The sequence below is a fragment of the Amaranthus tricolor genome, chromosome 9 (genome assembly GCF_026212465.1).
Source record: "Amaranthus tricolor cultivar Red isolate AtriRed21 chromosome 9, ASM2621246v1, whole genome shotgun sequence".
Taxonomy (NCBI): Eukaryota; Viridiplantae; Streptophyta; class Magnoliopsida; order Caryophyllales; family Amaranthaceae; genus Amaranthus; species Amaranthus tricolor.
In genome coordinates, this window is record NC_080055.1 from 25,820,708 (window position 1) to 25,842,027 (window position 21,320).

General features: G+C 29.5%; 1 protein-coding gene across 5 annotated transcripts; it reads right to left on the reverse strand.

Moving 5' to 3' along the window:
• Positions 1 to 3,179: 3,179 nt before the first annotated feature.
• Positions 3,180 to 13,107, reverse strand: LOC130823966 (ADP-ribosylation factor GTPase-activating protein AGD12-like). Of its 5 annotated transcripts, none has more exons than XM_057688808.1 (10): positions 12,791 to 13,107; positions 11,993 to 12,118; positions 11,550 to 11,647; positions 11,170 to 11,251; positions 7,785 to 7,860; positions 6,284 to 6,447; positions 5,833 to 5,965; positions 5,268 to 5,384; positions 4,666 to 4,761; positions 3,182 to 4,138 (listed from the first exon to the last, which is right to left on the reverse strand). In XM_057688808.1, exons 3-10 carry the CDS (start codon positions 11,584 to 11,586, stop codon positions 3,857 to 3,859), a joined length of 987 nt encoding a protein of 328 aa, XP_057544791.1. In that variant the 5' UTR covers positions 11,587 to 11,647; positions 11,993 to 12,118; positions 12,791 to 13,107; the 3' UTR covers positions 3,182 to 3,856. The 5 variants fall into 5 exon arrangements, with proteins under 5 accessions (XP_057544792.1, XP_057544791.1, XP_057544795.1 ...); XM_057688812.1 differs by having other exon boundaries at positions 11,993 to 12,096; positions 12,791 to 13,098; XM_057688811.1 differs by having other exon boundaries at positions 11,993 to 12,106; positions 12,791 to 13,098.
• Positions 13,108 to 21,320: the final 8,213 nt, after the last annotated feature.

Consider the following 21,320-nt stretch of genomic DNA (forward strand, 5'->3'; position numbering starts at 1 on the left):
GAGAGGGAAGGGAGAAGAGAGGAAAGGTGAGCCGTGTGTTTTTAAGGGCATGAGTACCTCATAAAATCCTAATCCCTCCTTTTTATTTTATTTATTTATTTACTTAGATTTATTTAAACTCACTCTCATTGCTTACACATTTTAATAAAATAATAATTTTAATTCGAATCTCTGTATTCTAGAAATCTAACTATATATATTTTTTTTAATATATATATATTTATATATATATATATATATATTATATATATATACACACACATTTAAATTTGTATATAAAGGAAATTATTTAAACTAATTCAAAATAGATAATAATTTAATAAAATTATAAATAAAAGTTATTAAAATATTAATTATGACATCACAAATTCTCGTGGTGTTACAATCTACCAATCTATACTTACATACTAAAAGAGAAAAATAAAATATCTTATTAACATGTGTCAAGCTATGGCTGAAAATTTTTCCACCTAATTGATTAGGTGAATAGTCAATTGCATACTAAATTCAATTAATAGAATAAGTTTCATATTTAGACATATACCATACTAGAATATCAATCAATCAAATAATTTTAAGGAAATTATAGAAGAATATTAAAACTTGACTTGCATATTTTGAAAAATATCAGCTAATAAGGTAAGGAAAAATATCATGTTAATTTAGGATAATAAAGTGTAAAGTAATCAATTCCAACCTATTTAATAAATTCTTTTGGAAAACAGACTTTCTCTTGAGAGACCGTCTTTTTTAAAGACGGCTTTCAAGGGCCCAACTTACTTTCCTTCTTTAGTAAATATCTTAATTTAAAAAAAAACTGTTGTTTAAAAAAAAACTACTGTTTTTTTAAAAAAAACTGTTTAGTTATTTTTTAAAAATTTTAAAATTGGGCTGGCTTAGACATAAGACGTCTTTTGTAAAGACGGTCTCAAGTAAGAATTTGTGTTAGGAAAAATTTTAAGAGTTTGTTATTTGTCATTTTCCAACTTTTTTATTAATATTGTATGATACGTGATTCAAATCAAAAAAAGACTCCCTCCAATTCTTTTTACTTGTCCCTTTTTCTTATTGGGTAAGTTCACACTTGTCCCATTTCTATTTAAGACCTATATTTATGGGTGGTCCCCTCATTTTCTTACTATTAAAAATACTCAATATTGCATATGGGTCTGCTATATTAGGTGGTTCCCTCCAATTCTTAATATTAAAAACACCCAATATTGCATATGAGTCTACTATTTTAGGTGGTCTCCTCATTTTCTTAATATTTGTGCCCAAACCAAATGGGACAACTAAATTGAATTGGAGGGAGTATGTGTGTTTCATATAAAAAGAAATGTTGAATGTTGTCACGATATATATAATATCATATTAAAGAATTTATATCTTCTAAAGGTGTAAGAATTCTCAATCGTCATACATACGTTTCATTTAATTACTCGATCAACAAAAATTTCCTACACTACTACATCTATTGAAAGTATCATTTATAAAAGATCTTCCCTTAAATCATCAAAAATATACAAAAGCACTCATGAGTTTAAAATATTAAGATATTATATATTATATTATATATATACAAAATTACACATAGAAGTATATATTCAAAAGATTTAATTATGATTACTATAATACTCGACATTACATGCATAAGTAAATGTAAAGTGATATGTTTAATTTCTCTTACACGCCAAATATTATTTTCTCTATATTAATTATAGTTAACAAATAACAAATTAATATCGTGATAATTTAAACTAATTTTGTTTATATTTAAAAAATTATTTAATTATTTTTAAATTATTCGTGCTTGGCATGAGACTCAAGCTAGTATTTTATATTAAATGAAATATGATGCTCTTATGGCATTATAATTCAGGTGTAACTATAAGATTGGTATTGACCATTAAGTATACAACACTAACTGTAACATTTGAGAAATTAATATTTTTAGAATTGGAGAATTTAAAATTAATATTAGAAAGAGAATTATTTTGGATTGAGTCGGATTTGGGCTAAGATAAAGAGGAAACAGATTGGGTCTAAGTATATGGCGGATATTATAAAATATCTCTTTTAATTTTATTAATTTATTTTCCTTCTTTTCATTTCTTATTTGATTATAATTTTTTTTTAATTCTTCCTACTTTTAATTTGGAAATCGAAAAACTAAGAAAAAATAATAATAATTTGTTGCCTCCATTTCAAAAAAAAATATATATATATAAATAAAAATGAAAACCAACACCGGTTTCATGGCCTTCTTCTTCCTTTGAACAATTGCAACAATCACCTTCAATTCTTTGTGAATTTTCGAAACCCTCAATCCGTATTTAGTTCATCCTTTTCCTTTGAATTTTGCAGCCTTCTCCCTCAAATTACTCTGAGAAATTCGAGTATAGAACAATAGCTTTACTACTTTTCGTTTCTTGCCATTTTTGCCTGAAAACTTTTTGAATGAACAACAATGGTGCCGGTGATATTATGTTTATTGTTATATGTTATATGTTAGATATAATAAAAGTTGTGAATTTTATATGTTAGATTAGCTGCATCGAACGCACCTTAGTGATATTATGTTTATTGTTATGCTTCAAAAGATGATTTCTCTGTCGAACCGTTCTAGCTGATAGTTGCGTATCAAACTTGACTCCTTGAAGTGACAGTGACGGTGAGTAGTAGTAGTCCCTTAAAGGGTCTAGCCAGACTACAATTTTGAAAATTGTTTTATAAAAGTTGTGAATTTTATAATGTTGACACAAATTTGTTATGAACGATTATGCTGATATTAATATGGTCAATGGATCGGGCTCACGAGTTGGTCATTGACGAAGTAGACGGAAAATCTCCCTTACTCCCTATTTTGAGGGGAATTGTCATTCAAATATTGACTAGCCTCACTCGAGAGTGACATAGCCTTAGAGCTATGGATGTTCCTCTCAACTAAACTCTGTGCGCACATAGATCTAGGAAACTGATGTTGCTTTTAAACTTATGTTGAATTACTGTGTTTTGTTGTTTTGAATTGTTACTTCTCATTCAATTTTACCTGACCCCATGTTGTTTTCATCTTTTAGACTGTCTACAGATTGGAACCAGTCAGGAACGATGGGTTAACGGTGATGATTAGAGTTACATGGATGTTAAATTGAGATGAGTACGTGAGAAGTTGTAGCTTTGTATTAGGTTTTGGTAAATGTATATTGGACTAGATTGTATTGGTTATGTTGGACTTTTATAGTGATTTTTATAATTACTTTGTGTTTTAGTTAGATGTTTGGATTGAGAATTAGCTGATACAGCTATGTAATAGAACTGGTGACCCCTTTGCACAAGTTTTGGAACTGTTGACCCCTTTGCACAAGTTTAAAAAAATTTAGTAGCATTAAGGAAATGAAGAAAATAGGGATTAACATGCATCTCAAGAAAATAGATAATTATGTACTCTAATGTTTTTATAAAATAACTTACATACCAAAAAAGGTGATTTTAAATTTTGGGCATGAACTAGTTATCCAATCGCTTAAACCCCCTAACATTAAGGGACATGAACAAACCTTATGTCATCTCAAGACTTAAACATCGATACGAACCTAAACGTAAAATTCTCCTCTTGTCACTCAAAAATTGTACTAATATATTGTAGATATAAAGAAAAGCTTCTTCGCATTAACAACAATGCCAAGAACATAATCTCAACAAATCTAGTTTCTTCATTTGAAAAGATTATTAAATCAATCCCCGAACCCAAGGTAAACAAATTAAAATACATAGGATACACATAGTATTGAAATCCGACTCTGGCAGCTCTTTATAATACATTCCTTGTGCTCCGAATTCATACTTATTTTGATATCTATTGCGCAAGAGGCACCCACTCAACTTCTAATTCTAACTCTCCAGATTCTACATTCTGAAGCTTCAGTTGCATCTCCTGTTTCACCTTTCCGTCAACAATGTTTATTATGCTATCTTCTTTAAGAGCATTATCGTCCGACTTTAACCACTTCCCTATTTGCATATCACCAAACAAGTTTGGATTTCCATACGCCATTGCAGAGGTTATCAATGGCTGGATATCAATCTCCGCTTCACCCATGGTGTCATCAGCTGAGAATGTGTCGTGATCATACACCTTCTGCAATGTCGGAAGACACAAGAATAATGCATTATAGAGATTGAATTACAATTTCCTGAAGTGGTAAATTGTATCCCCAAACCAAAATATAAATGTCAGATTGGAAACTTCTCCAGTCACACTCACCCTTTTTATATCAATAATCAAACAGGACTGAAATTTCTCACATGATGGACATACAAAACTCTTGCTTAACTAGTTTTATGACATAAGGTCACTTATCCTACAATGATTTAACCCACTAGGATGAGATTGTAGAAACGTAACAGTATACTTATATATACTAGTATTGGGTTTTAAATAATCAAAATTGCTTTAGATTCTCTTAAGAATATTACTCTCTTTGATCAACATTAAGATTGTAGTGATGAGAAACCGGAGTAAAGAGCCAGTCTCATACATTCATCACAGAGAATAGGTAAAAGATACAACGTTAATGACCAGGATAAAAGGAAAAACACATTCCACAACGAGCAAGATAAAAACAAGCAGATGATGAAATGATGACAAGGAAAGAGCAGTCTTACCACTTTCACTGATCCATATTGTTGTGGTACAGAAAGCATGAGTTCCTCATTCCAAATGGGATTCAGATTGCTCTTTGCAACAGATGTTTGAACTGTCTGAAACAGTAAATTGAAAATTTGAAGAGATGAGAAAAAAATTTCAGCTTCAGAAAACCGTTTTGTTTTAGGAACAAGATCAAACAGAAAAAACAAGTATCCTATACAGCAGAAGGCATCCGCAAGATTGATGACCTCAGGCTCAGCCTTGAAAGCTGATTTGAAGATATTTTTTTAATTGCGAAGTGGATCATTTTATCAAGCCAATTCACAGCTGAAATTTTACAAGTCCAAACCATTTCAGTATGGGTAAAATGGGCAGAAGACAGAAAGTATTGTATATGCAAAATGTGATCTTCTGTCAACTATAGAGGTAGATCAAAATCAAAAGCACATTTATATACAAATCAAGAAAGAGACACAGAAAACTAATATGTATAAACTCGAAGAAGCCAACAGAAATAGGCAGACAGCCTGCAAGGCGGCAACTAAGATAAGCGAATTCTAATGAGGTTTTCTCTTGCTCCCAGGAATAAGTACCAAAATGTTCAACTGAAGTAACCCACCTGATGTCCAACATTCAGCACAACATAAGGGTCACTTGATAACATGTCTCTGACAGCTAAATTGGTCCCTTTCACCACTTTGACCTTCAATACTCCAATAAATTCGACCATTCCATCCTGAAACAACCAGATTGCATAAACAGAAGTCAGACATATTTTCCGCAAAGAAAATAAACCAGCACAGTTGCGTTAGAATTCAACAAATCAAATTACAAATCAATTATAAAAGCAGAAACAAAATGAAGATGATACAACGCAGACAAAAAATTCAAGTAAAATGCAATAATTCAGATTTTATTGTAGACTCAATCAAGAACGAGTACGATAGAACCAAAATCTAACGAGAAAAAAGCCTGAAATGGATATGAGGAGATTACAGTGTCAAGACTCAAGAGGGAAATAAGCAGCTTGGTCAAAAATGTTTGCCGCATAAACCAATACCAAAAAGGGGAGCACAAATTATTATCGAAGACTCTGCTGGTCTTGTTTCGTTTCCCATTCCTTAATCACTTTGCACCTTAAAATTATTAGCAAGATGGAGGAAAAAAAGAAGGGATCAACTTACAGAGCTACACGATAACTTTGATGAGTGTGAACTATGCTCCTCGGAGAAGCTTGCTTGATGTGAGCTCTTTGTGGCATGTGTTGATGTGATTCGTAGGCTAGGTTTCAGGAATTCTTGAAGCTCATACTTAGATCTATATCGACAATAGTATAATAAATCAATATCGACAAATGTTACCATTACAAAGTGCTTTACTACAACCAAGGCCAGAGCAATGGTAATCACTTAAAATTTTATTGAATTACAACTGTGACTAGCTAGTGAACAGCTAAACAAACTACATATGATACAGTCCTGATTGAATAATCAAATTTTCACACCATGAAAATAAAAAAAAAATATGTAGAAGCTGCATAACAAAGAATTTTATTTAAAGGAAGGCAGATCTTCGAAATGAAGACAACTAAAAACAGTAAATCAGCAATTAGAAATTAAAATATAGCAGAAAAACCTGATGAATCTCATACGATCGTCATGACTTGCATCAGGTCCAGGCTTTAAAGATCCATCTGGAATAAAAGCCTCATAAATTGCATTAGCCGCTGCATTTCCTCCAACCTCAACCATTGCGTCTATGTCTTCATCAGACCACTCATCTAATGTCACAGACAAAACCTGAAAGGAAAACCGAAAAATATAATGACACGCAAAAGAAAATATGTAAAAAACTAGAGTATAAAGATAAGTGACAATGAAGCAGAAGTCAGAGGGGAAAATACTAGGGAAACCATATTAAATTTACATAACTGTTTCTAGAGAAGAACCTTAGCTGACTATGGTACAGTAAATTTATTCATTCTTTTGAAGTTTAACAGGAGACGTTTGAAGATAACAATCAATCAAGAATATTGCAAAGTTGATACCATTTACTGAGAAGTTGCCTACTTTATACTTCCTCCATCTTTCAAAAGTTGCAATGATACTCAAAAATACAAAATAGCTTAGTGATATTAAGTTTCAATTAGAGAAAAGTGCTAATGTGATAAGAGAAGAGACGGTCCCCACTACAATCCAAACATTATATCTGTCAAGGCTGAGGGATGAAGTTTGCACCAAAAACCATACCAATTGAAGAAATGTTGCAAACATCAAGAAATTTTTCAAAAGATATATGTTGCAACTATTAACCAATAGATTCAAGGTCTTCCACAAAAACATTGGTTACACATGCTTCTTGGCAAAGGCTGAGAAAATGCATGAGATATTCAAAATTGTTTTGTATCAAGTCTGAAACCAAATTACTTTAATCTCATCTTTGTCCAAAGTTTTTCTTATTTTGTAATTTTTGCTGAGAATCATCACAAACAGTATGGTTTCTTATAAGTAAAACTTCTGATAATGCGACACCTAATCTTCATCCTCTCTCTTGCTAACTACATCACGAACATCCTTTTTAGCTCTTATGAGAAATTGTGAAAAAGGTCAGATGAAGGGAGAAAAAAGTGTTTATTTATCTTTAATAAATTTCCTATACAAAAACTTGCATAAATTATCAGAATGCATTTTCAATGGACTCAAAATTAGAAGTTTTTAGAAATAAAGCGTAAGATTAAGGGAAACAAAGGATTATCCTGATTAGCTTTTCCTTTTGAATCTCCAAACTACCTTGTAAGAGGCATGAAGATTTCCAGTTTATGATAAAAGCCTTTTATACAGCTTTTTAGTAGAATACATAAGAGAGAAACATACGTACTATAATACAAAAAGATTCAAAGTAATTGATGATGTAACTCAAATTTGGGGATACGCAGCAACATTTGTTGCTAATTCTTTTGGAATATGGGTTCTCGACTTCTCTCTACCTCTCCCTCATCCACCAAGAAAGGATTTCCTTCTCTGTCCATCTCTTTTCTTCCTAACTACGTACACCACAACCCACAGGATAAAGAATCATTTATTTCACAAAAGGAGGGAATACAAAGCATGCTATGGCAGCTTTGCTATGAAGGTACCTTCGAGATATGAGTTCCAAGGCTTCTATGCACACCACAGCATTTTAAGCATATAAAAACTCCAATGTTCGCTGATCTGAAAAGGCAAAAAAATGTCTGATAATAAGCTTGCTGAAAGGAGTAAATATATCATCACTTTTCCTAATATAAGTGAAAAATTTGCAAGACTGTCACGCAATCCTACATTTCTAACATATAAAATTAATGAAAAAAGGTAATCCAATAAAGTGCCCATTACATGTAATTCACATTTCAGCTCAGCTGTACAACAAATATAATAAATTCTCAGTAACAATCGAGCATGTGCTTTATCAATATAACAATCCTAGGAACTCTTACAATAGAATTTAATCTACTGCTTCCCAATTGCATCACCATCCCCCCTTCCCCGTGAAAATGTAGCATTATTTTGTTGTCCAACTTTCATTTTTGGAATGGGTGATAATAAAAAATATGAAATGCTACAGATTTACAAGGGAAAAATGGATAAGGAAAAATATAAGGGAATCCCTTCTATTCAAATCAAATGTTTCATTTTGTAACACCCCCATAATTAGGTCAAATTTTTAAAAGGATTTTTAAGGAAAACATAAACCAAACATAATTATGGGAGTGTTACCGCCACATTTAGTCCTGATAAGGAATAAATTTAAGGCTAAATAACTATAAAATAATTCTATACAATTTAAAACTAAACAATTTTTACAACTGAAAGTGATATTTTAACTTGGACGTGATTACTAATAAAATTTAATTTGCTAGGTAAACCTCACTCTACGATTCCCCGCTGATCAATCACCTGAAACATAAGAATACAAAAAAACAAGGGAAAAACTCCCAAAACAATGAAATTGAGTAATTCCAACTCCATCCCGTAAAACAGTTAAGTTTAAAAAGAATTTAAGAAAACAAAATACAATTGAGTTGAAAAATAATTTTGGAAAGATAATATAAGGCTGAGTTAAAAAAAATATCAATTTCTGAAAACAATATAATATCACATAAACCAATTAATTAATTTAATATTTAATAATGACCAACACATATTCAATCATTAATTTGATAGTTAATAATGACAAACATATGTGTGTGTGTGTATATATATATATATATATATATATATATAAATATATATATATATATATATATATATATATATATATATATATATATATATATATATATATATATATATATATATATATTATCATTAATTTGGAAGCTTAATTTTGAATTTTTTTTTAAAACCGTGTAAAAGAGTTTTTTTCTAAACTCAATTCTTTTTTTTTATGTTAAAACTACTCCTAAATTTTTGGTTCTTATTTTATCTTATTTTATTTATTTATTTTATTTAAACCTAATTTGTTTCTCTTTTTTTTAGTTTTGAACGTATAATTTCTTAACAAATTTATTATTTTGTTTAAAGTTTCTAAATTTTACATTATTAATTATTTATTTTCCTAGTTTTATTTTATTTTATTTTATTATTTATTATTTATTATTTTTTTAAAAATATCTCGGATATTACACATTTGGTTTTGCACACTTGCCGATGCTCTATTTCAATCCTAAATATCATTAATTGTACTTGGTTAAAAATTATAAAACCTGATATTAATAAAATTTACATTGAGACGAATCAAACAATTTCACACTTGATAAGAGGGGGTAATATACAAATTAGCAAGAAAAAAAAATACTACTTACCAGTTACCATAATCCCCCCCCCCTACAAACCCGACACAGTAAGATTATTCAAGTTATTAGAGTTGAACCAAGAGCAGGGGGGACTTTCCCTTTTCTTTCAATGATTTTATTAAAAAGAAATACAGCGTAAGTCTTTGAATATTGAAAAGTCATAAGACCAAACATTAAGTCGTAGACTATGTCAACATTCTTATCTTCCCTCCACACATGTCAAGAGCAGAAGACCACAAATTGTGTTATCACTTCGGTTGAATAACCCCACGCCAATCAAAGATTTAAAGTTACTAATCAAAATAAACCCCTTTTCATAGCTCAGAAAATTCAAGATACAAACAGCAACTTTACTCCACTTAGAGAAAGATAAAAAAAATACTTATAGTAGCAAACCAAGCAACACTTTCACAATGATGTCATTTGTCAGTGCTATGGTATTCATCCACATCGCCACATCTTTGAAAAAAGAAAAGATCTCTATCAACAGCCTTCCTGCTCTCGAATCAAAAACTCCTATAGCTAGTTTACATAATCCCTATAAAAGGTAATAGTTTCATCTTTTTAAATGATGGAGCAAGTATCGAGTTCCTTTACCTACTTTAACTTCATAATTAGTTATACCTTGTATTTAGTGGTAGTGTAGTACATGGAGCAAGACTTGTTAAGGTGCAGGCTGCAGGAATGAACCATCCCTAGGCATGTGATTTTAGCACAGAAGGATCAAAGCCCTATTTTTAACCCAGTCATTTTCTTAATTTTTATTTCAATTTTTTTTAAAAAAACAACTCACCCGGCATAATAGTGCAAGAAAAGGTTGCATCGAATTGCCCGCGTTGTAAAGGTTTTCAAGAAAAACGAACCAATATTTCCCTAATGTAAAGGTGTAAAAAAGTGCATTTTAGGTCGCATCAAGGGATACCTTATGCAACCGCATCACTGTTCTGTTATCGCGATCGTGACCGTTATCGCATTTTTAAACTATACCCTAGCGCCTCAAGAAATCGCTTTGCCTCATGGTAGGCACACTTTTTGAAATTAAGACTTTGCTTCATATTGAACAAATTCTCCATATTATTCCTAAGGATAGTGTGGAATGTTTTATCTTATAAGGCAACACTATCTATATCATCAATGTCATTGAAGGTCTACACAATTTGCTCTGAAATCTAAAGTCACCAAATGTATTTATGTCCAAAGCCATCCATATTTCCTAACAAACTTTTTCTTATGAACATAAAACACTTCAGATTTTCACAAATTTCAATTATAAAAACCACAATACCAAGGCCATGTGTTGTACAGAGGAATCAACTATACATAAAACCAAGATTGGATATAAAAATCATTTAGCTTTGCATTTATTTCTTTTAATAAACTTATGCGGTTGTAGCACTCTTACGGATTAAACCGATAAATTAATAAATATTTAGTGCGTTTTTAACATATGAAATGGTTGAGTTTTCTGGATGTGATTGCATACTACAGTGAGAAACTTCTCAAAAACAAACAAATAGAACATTCAAGAAAATAGCAAGTAAAACCTATAACAATAGTAAAGAAGAACTTCCAATGATTAACATGGACGAACTTGACAAAGAATATAGAGCCAGAGACATTCCACATAGCTTAGAGCTAGTTGTTTCAATGAAATGAAAAGGTAAGCTGAAAAAATTGGAAAACTTACGCCCACTTAGGATCTGAGGCTCCACAATCAGCACAAGTGCGGTTATCCTTTTGTTGTAGTAAATCCTTAAGCCTTCTTTTACCTAAAAAGGAATATTATGTATTAAGTAATCTTCTACATTATATCAAGTTTTAGATTCTGTGTATTTTTCTCGAATTCCTAAAATCATAACATTATATTTTGACCAAGTACAAGTTTCGTTATTAGAATTTACAATGATTCAAAAAAAACTATATAAAGTAACTCCTTAATAGAGAGATTTATCAAAATATTTTTTAAATTCATTTATCATTCTGATTGTTAGAAACTCGAGCAAGAAATCCCACCTGTAAAATTCAAGCTGTTCAAAATATTTCTAAGTTCAAAAAAAATACAAGTACCTGAGGTGGGTCTACCAAGACCTGAGTGACTATTCATTGCTTTATACTTCTATATGCTTCCACCCAGCTAAATGAAACTTATCGTTCAATTAAAGAACCTATGAAAACATCCAAGAAAACAAGAGAAAGAAAGATTTAATATCTATGGTATACTTTATTGAACGAAATCGAAATAATAACAAATAAGCTAATATTAAAGTTACGGATTTAGATCCAATCGAAGAAAGCAATAATTCAAGTCATCACTACACTTAGATAGGAGCGTGTCAATAAATATCCATCAATGACAATCATAATCGATTTGTAACTAGGAAAATCAAAATCCAAAACTTCGCGATTTTCACTAAAATTTGTAATTGCAAAGTTTTGAATACCAAAATACTAAATATGTAAAGCAAATCTACAGACTACAGATATGCATCAAATGGTAATAAAATTCACACCTAATTCTGCTTGCTGAAACTGCTGCAGGTACAGGTTATTGCTAAGCATAGCCAAAAGCACAGAAGGCAAGGTCTAGGATTAAAACAAGCTTGCTCCCGGTCTACTGTGAAGTGCTTCACAGAAAGCTGCGTGTCAGCAAGAACAGTCCTAGTCATCTTCTTTTGTATAGTTAGTTAGAATATCTTCTTACATTAACTAAGATATGTTAATAATTATAAAATTAAGTTGTTATAACGAACTTTGTAACCACTACTATAAATATATGTATGTATTTTCCTCTTAAGATGCATGTGAGTTTTGTGGATCAGAAATAGAAAGGATTTATTTCTTCTTCTCTTCTCTCTTTACTATCCTGTTCTTGTTTGTGTTTCGATTGGCAAGGCAAAATTCATCACTACTCGTGGATAAAAAAAATGCAAAGCAAATCATCATACAGATATGCATTGACTCACTAAAGTAAGCAGATTATCAAGCAAGATAATCTACCAGAGCCAGCTAAATTCTATTGTAGTAATTGATTGTAAAGTGAACAAAAAACTTCCCAATTTATTAAGTAAAAGAACAAGGATGAAGTAAATGATAAAATGATAGAGATGAATTTCTTACAAAGCTCGATTCACAAAAATCAAAATTTCTGAATAAAAATGAAGGAAATTGCAAATTGGACAACTTTGAACATTGAAATCCTAAAATCTGAGATGATGATCTAAATTGACATGCTTAATCCAAAAAATTATCATAGTCTACCATGTGCTTAATCATTAAAAAGCGTGAACCCTTATATACGAAATACTTACCAGAATGAATTCTATTTTCCGGTTTGAAATGTTGAAAATTACGGTGTGATTTAATAAACAGGCTTTCTCCTCTTCAAGTTATTGCCGAAAACAATATGATTTTTCCAAAATGTTGTCCTAATCGAATTACAGTTTATTGCTGGAGCGAAGAGAAATCCTACTTGACGAAGACGATGAAGATGCGAGAGAAAGAGGAGAGAGATAGAAAAGATGAGCAATAGGACAAAAATGGCTATGTTGGTTCCGCAAAGCTTGATCATAAAATTGGGAATGATAAAAAAGTAAAATCAAGAAAAAAAAAAAAGAGCGGGGACATTGAATTGATCATGTAGTTGCCGACATTGCTAAATTTATATGATACTATATATATTCCAGCGTTGTCATAAATATTTACTGGTATGAATAATAATACTTGATATTTATAATTTTTTTCAAACAGCAGGTCTTGGGCGAGGCTGTTTCACTATCGGACGGATAGCGTAATTAGCCTAATTATAATTTTTTCAATATGTGCTCATGATCTATTTATCATAATTGATAGTTAAAAATTAAATTTTTTTTTAAAATTATAACTGATCATAATTGATAATTTTAAGTTCTAAATTGATCATTATTAAACCAAAATTGAAATTTTTAACAACAAAGAAGTCTTGAACTCTTGGTCATTTCCAAGAGTATTCGTTGAATCAATTGACAAACGTAATTCGAAATCGAAACTTCCTCCACCTTGACATCTAGAGTAAGCAAATAATACACCTACAACTTTATTTCGTCCATTATGAACAGATTCTATTGAGGAAGGATCAATTCCACTATTATTGATCGATGATTAAAGAATATAAGTACTTTTATGTTCCATTAAAACCATCATGTATGCATTGAATAGGAGTACTTGTATTGTGCAATGTTTTAACACTATTATTCATAGTTTTATTGACCATTCATTTGTTGTTTAAAATTCATCCATATAATGATAAAATAATATCATTGTGTCAAACTTCGTTCTGAAATTGAGAAAACAGAACTATATTTAGGTAGAAATTGATCAGTTTAACTTCAAAATTGATCACTTATAGGTCCAAATTGAAATTTTTATTTTAATTGATCTGTTTAAGTTTTACTTTATGTAGAAATTGATACCTGTAATGGAAAAATTGATACTTTTAAGGTCAAAATTGATAAATTTCAAGAAAATGGAAGACTTATAGAAGTCTGGTCTGAATCCAACCAGTAGCTCGATAGCCCCATCAAAACTGTCAACAATTGAATTGTTGAGTAATCCAACAAACTATTATATTTTATATACAAGTCGCTAATAGACATCTTCAATTAAATTCTTTAGTTGCTCAATTAGTAACTCTTTATAAAAGATTAATTTATCAAAACCCAAACTCTAAGAAAAGACCGTTTGGTATTGACATAAATATGACTAAGAACCTTTGGTTCATAATAAGTCAAAATACGGCTATAACTTTACAAGTTAATAGTGAGAATCAAAATGCGGCAATTACCTTACAAGTCAATAGCGAAACAATACGACAAATAAAACATATGATTTCATTTGTAAAACAAACTTTATGTACCAAACGTATTTATTCAAATCTCATATTAAAACAATGACATAACAACACTTAAAAATGTGGGAATATATGGACCGTCAGGAAGTAGGCTTGATCTAAATCCTGAGAACACGGGTGATCGTCATCACCGAAAATACGGTTCTTGCAAGAACGAAACGGGATAGGAGGCTCAAGACCGATCCGAATAACCATTACCTATTATCAAGCTATAAGATTTCACAATAATCTGGATACAAATATCCGTTGCCAATTCCCAAAAACGGACGTTTTTCAATATCGAACATTTTAATATAAAACGAATTAATAAATCACTTGATTTTCTTTGAAATCAATAACCATAACTCATTTTCATAGTACAATATATTTAAAAGCTGTAACGGCCCGGTTTAAGTGACTCGAAAATTCATATGAAAATACAAATTCCGGTCTACTCCTTGGACTCTAGAGAAAAATCTCCTCTAGGATCGTCAACGTTCCGCCGATAAAGAAATATAATTAAAACAGAAACAGTACCAGCGCGAGAGAAAAAAAATAAGTCAGCGGAAGTCCATACGTACAACTCGAGAGCCTAAAGGCCTCTGGATACACTAAATAAATTAGACAAAAATGAAAAGTAAGCAACACCATCTCTTGTTACATAAATTATGAATTATTTCTACTCATAATCTAATTATAAAAGAAAGAAGCATAGTCTTGATGATTACGGGTTCTAAGTTGAGACCTCACTCCAGTACCCACCTGCAATCAACCTACTAGTCGTCATGTGACAACACGTAGTAGGTTCCAAAGAACAATCCAATACACGTCGGAGACTTCATACAAAAGTCAACCAGGTTGAATACAAGCAATGTGTTTATCCTAGCATGCATAGGCTCTAATACATTGATTAATAGATAATTCCAACTTGTAACGTTGTCCGTCCTGTTCGGGTCGTCAAAGGCAAAAGTATGCATACCCCCATGGTGACCGTAATGATCCAAAACTGTCATGGGAACAATATTTGTAATAATCCAAACCAAAACTTTAACCCCTTTGGGTAACATGATACAAACCAAAACGTTAACCCCTTTGGGTAACATGATACAAACCAAAACGTTAACCCCTTTGGGTAACAAACACATAAATTCTCAATTTCCAATTATCTTCTTACAAATTATTTGAGATGTCTAATCCTTATGTGATTTACAATGCCTCGATTAGAAATGAAACAACACTACTTGCACGACCACATAAACAGTATGGTCTAAGCGTGTACCTTTAAGCGCTGCAACCAAACAATGTTTAATCACGATAGAAATTTCGCCCTCTTATGAATCGAGGTCCTAAATAACACACACACAAACGATCACGTATTAGAACGTGCTTACACATTTAATCCACTCCATACTACTAAGATATTACTAAGACTTGATAATTTTAAATGTTTTCATCCAATACCCAATAGTTCCAAACTTTAAATTTTAACCAGAAACTTATATGGATAATTCGGACAGTTTAAAAAATTCAAATGGAAAATCCGACTTCGCCACTGCGTCCGAACGCGTCAATTACCTTGGGTACCAAATTTCATAATTTCTAACATCCAATTACTATTTTTAATTATTTTAAGCGTTTAACGAGTTTTTAATGCATCGGTACGTAAAACAACATCGGAACACGACTAACGTTTCCGGATCGGCACCATTGCCGAGGCAAAAACTGCTGCTGCCCAAAATTTTTTAAAATTTTTATTTTATTATTATTATTATTATTATTATTATTACTATTTTATATATACATCATTCAAATTATTAACCCTTTAAATCTCATGACCAAAATAATCCTAACGAGACCACATTCACAACTACTAAGATAAAATAAACAAGACCAAAATTTCTATCACACAACCACTTGACATTTCTACACATATATTAATGCACAAAATCCCATCAACAAAGCATATAAGTCATCAAATAGAAAGAAATATGCCCATCCACAAAATCCTTCAAGAAACTTAAAATTTCATAAATTATGATAATTAAATTAAATACTTAATTCCCTTAACAAATTAAATTTTGGTAGAGAATCATAAAACCAATTCACCCCTTTTAAATCAAGACATATATATATATATATATATATATATATATATATATATATATATATATATATATATATATATATATATATATATATATATATATATATATATATATATATATATATGTATATATATATATATATGTATATATATATATATATATATATATATATATATATATATATATATATATGTATATATATATATATATATATATATATGTATATATATATATATATGTATATATATATATATATATATATATATGTATATATATGTATATATATATATATATATATATATATATATATATATATATATATATATATATATATATATATATATATATATATATATATATATATATATATATATATATATACAATCCTTCAAACAAATCAATTTTTTTTGCTGAAGGATTTATAATCTCTTGGATAACTACATTACTTAATCTATACCATTTAAATTTCATCTAACAAATTAAACTTTGTTAGAGAAATGCAAATCATAAAAGAGATTATTTAAATATCAATATAAACTTAATTCTTATAACAAATTTAAACTTTGTTAAAGAATATTAATCAAGAAAGGTTTTTTTTTTTTTTTTTTTATAAAAGAAACATTACTTAATCCTTTTAACAAATTAAAGTTTATCAAAGAATTATTAGAGAAATCTACACGTACAAAAGAAAAATACTCAATCCTCCTAAAAGTTATAGGATATCATCATACATAAAATATAATCCATTTTAGAAATCTTGTATATAAAATTTATAATTAACAATTCAACTAAACTTACCCCTTTGATCAAAAGATTGGATAGAACAACAAATTTTTTTTTTCTTTGAGTGTGCCGAAACCAAAGAGCAAAAGGGAGAGAATTTTTTGAATTTTTTTGTGTTCACTTGAAGGTTTAGAATGGCGAGGAAATTCAAGTGATGCTTAAGGATTAATAGGCAATTAAAACAATGATCATAATTGTGCCATAATACACAATTATGAGAGGAGTTACAAGACTCCTCCCATGCTCCACACAACCGGCCACCCCCTTCCTTTTCCCCTAATTTTTAATTTTTTTAATCAATTAATTAATTAAGTAATTATTATAATATTGTTAAAACAGAAATGAAACGCCACACGATAACAACGTACGCAATAAAACACGTTACTGTTAAAATTTAACTTACTTTATTTCTTATAATTATCTATGTACATAATAAAATTTAATAATACTTATTTATTTTATTTTATTATATTATCTTTTTAAACCCGATAAATTACGAGGTGTTACAAAAGCTCATATTTATAAAGCTGTGAACATACAAAACATAATTTTGATCAAGGACTATAAGCAAAGTCAAATAAAGTCAAAATCCAAAATTTCGAACACTAAAAATCAAATTAGAAAATTAAAGAACTCCATTGATGCATTTGAACAAACACCTTGTGTACATCAACTTATAACGCCAAAAGATAGCAATCTAAACTCCCTTTTTCATCACCATCAATAATACTCAACAAACTCATACTATCCATAATTACCCAATAAAGAAACATAAAATAATCTTAAATACTTGATTTAAGAAATACCCAATTGAAATCCCAATTTGAACAATTAATCTCATGATTGGATTCTCGATTTTCACGACAGTCTGTTAGTATTTTGGTCATAACTCTTTCATACGAACTCATTTGGCGGAGATCAAGTGGCTACGCGACCTTGACTCAGAGCTCTACAATTCTTATGAAGACACTAAAACCCAGAAACAATCAGAACGGCCTTGAAAATGGCAAAACAGAAAGCTTATTGTCGATTTTTATGACAGTCTGTTAGTATTTTGGACATAACTCCCTCATACGAACTCATTTTGGGGCGATTCAAGTGCCCAAGCGACCGCGACTCGGAGCTCTACAAATCTTATGAGACACCAGAACCCAGAAACAATCACAACTGACCCGAAAATGGCTAAAACCGAACGCTCAGTTTCTGTCAATATCCAAAATACTAAATTTATACTAGAAACCAAATAACCCAATCAACCAATACTAATCAACACTAAAAACAACTCAATTACTAATTGAATTCATATACTCATCTTAAGTTTAAGTTGATATTTAAATTTGAATAAGACCCAAATTGAATCTACAATTACTAAACTACTTTAAAACATTCAATTAATACTTAAATAGAATAGTTGGTGAGTTACCGTTGAGCAAGATTAATTCCACACAAAATTTCAGAAAATCAAAACCAATATTCACTTTAGCTAGTAAGTTCTTCAATGCTTTGATGAACTTCAAACTAGCCTCCTCTTGATGCTACTTTAATTACCCATAAAAAGCCTAACATAAAACAATCAAATATCAATTTGAGGCCCTATTAGTCATGAAATTAATATATAAGTATGAAATCAAGAACACATAAAGAAATCTTACTTTTAACCCAAAAGAGATGGAGATGTTGATAGTACTAGATGTGTTCTTCTTCTACAATGGAAAGTTAACGTCAATTTTTCAGATTGAGTTTATGCTTTGGAAGAGGATGAATTTTTAGAAAATTTTACTCTAATTGATAATGAAGGAGAAAGGGAAATGGAGAGTACAGGTTCATAAATAAGGAGTTAGCTTGATGAATCATAAGTTAGGTGGCAAAATTACGGATGACTCAACTTCATACTCATACTCATTAAAGTATGAGATGGATAATATATCCATATTTTTCGTCGTATAATTTATTTTGTCCCTACAAATAATAAAACTAATATCTAAAATTCGTAGTAAAATTTTACTTTTAAAATGACAAACTTATTTTACTTATTAAAATAGTAATTTTTAACAAAGACGGTTTTATAACTGTTTCATTCTCCCCTAATTAAGAAATTTCGTCCCCGAAATTTACATACCTTTAAAACAAATGAGTATATTTTTTAACTTGGCTACTTAAGAATGAGTTTGAGATTTTATGTGATGCCTCCAAGGAAGGTTTAGGGTGTGTTTTAATGCAACAATATTAAAACATATACTCATAACAATTTACACACCCTAAACCTTCCTCTTTGTATTTTTATGATATTATCATCATCAAAGTGAATAATAAATTATTATACAACAATATTAAAACATATACTCATAACAATTATTGATAATCGAGACAAATAAAATTTATAAAGTCTTCAACTATGATGAATACGAGGGATGATTTAGTTGAAAAAATAGCCAAGTTAGTTAGCTTATTCATTATATGATGATGATGATTTATTATTTAAGTTAAAACAAAGATTTACATGTATATTATTATTTTGATTTATATAAGAAAATATAGTATTTTAATAGATCATCACAAATAGTTATAATCAATCAACAAAACATGGAGTACATGTTTTGATGTATTAATTGTTTTCCTAAATATCAAGCCAAATATCAAATATCAAATAATAGAAAAAAGGCAGAAAAATTTTAAACGACAATGTGATACGTGTCTCAAGTCATTTATTCATTAGTATATTTAATTGATGATTTTTAAATTTTATAAAATTGATTAAATAGCAAAACATAAATTATTTTTTGTTTAATTCGTAAATCTAGATATTATTTAGTTCTAAATAAATTCACATATTCACTATAATTAATGAAAACAAAGTTGATTCTTTATTCATAGTTGCTTGACCTGTAAATAAGTTTTGAATATAGTTGTAAACAATATGTGTTATTTACTTTTAGCAAATATACTAAAGTTGGTTTATTATTGATAATTTTTTAATTTTTATTTACTTAATACACTGATAGAAGTACATAGTTCTCAATCCAACCCAAAATTTTGACTAGAGAAAAAATATATTTGTTCTAACTGAGATAACATTTAATTGCAAGTAGACTTTCTTTTTAAATGTGACAACTAACCCAAATTTTCAAAATGTAGTTGGATGTTTGGCAATTAGGAATAGTTTTTATTGGTTTTTCATTAGTTTTTGACTTTTGCTTTTTTCCAACAAATATCTATTAGTTATAAGTAATTTTTACAAGTATCTCATTAATGGTTGCTTTGAATAGTTGTTTTGTCGATTAATACTTTCACCTATCAAAACAGCCAACAATTCCGCTAACAATCACTTACCAAACAAACTCACTATAATTATACTGGCAATTTTTTTATCAAATAATGTTCACCTCATGATCCGAGTATTTCTTTTGGTGATCTATTCGAATAAACACATCTATATTGTTAAATGTTATCAATTATTATTTTGATTTGAATTTGCTTTGATTGAGTTAAGTACGAGAAAATAGTCTTTATTTAAAATCGCAATTTTTTTAAAATAAAATTTAAATTTTTATACGATTTAAATTGACTATGTAAGAATTTCTTTTAAGAGACTTCGCAAGGGAAAATAAACTTTAAGTAGTACTCCCTCTGTTTTCATACTTCTATGTTCTTCTTTACTTTTTCACATATTCCAATGTAAATTTAAAAATCAAATAAATTTTATTGCGAGTTTTTAAAAATTCTAAAATAGTTAATATTTAGAAATTATATATTAAGACAAATCTAACAAGATTTCACATGAATATGTTTTTTCTTATATATCGATAAGAAATCATAGTTAAAGTTTGACACTTAAATTCGTAAAATCTATTTGAGAAGAACATATTTAAACAAAAGGAGTATAACGTAATAAAGTTAAGATCCTCTTATGATTAAGATTACAATTTTAAAGAAAATACATACTTTGATTAAAACAAGTTTCTGGCATAATTCTCATAAATTCAATTAGACCCATTCTTATAAGATGCATTAAAAAAAATAAAAACTTTAGCATCAATCCTATGCGTTGCAATATCTATCTAGTTTGTCAATATTAGAACTTAGAAG

Coding starts and splice junctions, on each gene's coding strand:
- LOC130823966 (XM_057688809.1), bottom strand. CDS start 11,586: ATGAATAGTCACTCAGGTCTTGGTAGACCCACCTCAG. Junction 11,252..11,549: donor TCTTGGTAGACCCACCTCAG/GTACTTGTATTT, acceptor ATTCCTTTTTAG/GTAAAAGAAGGCTTAAGGAT. Junction 6,448..7,784: donor TTGGAACTCATATCTCGAAG/GTACCTTCATAG, acceptor TTTTCCTTTCAG/GTTTTGTCTGTGACATTAGA.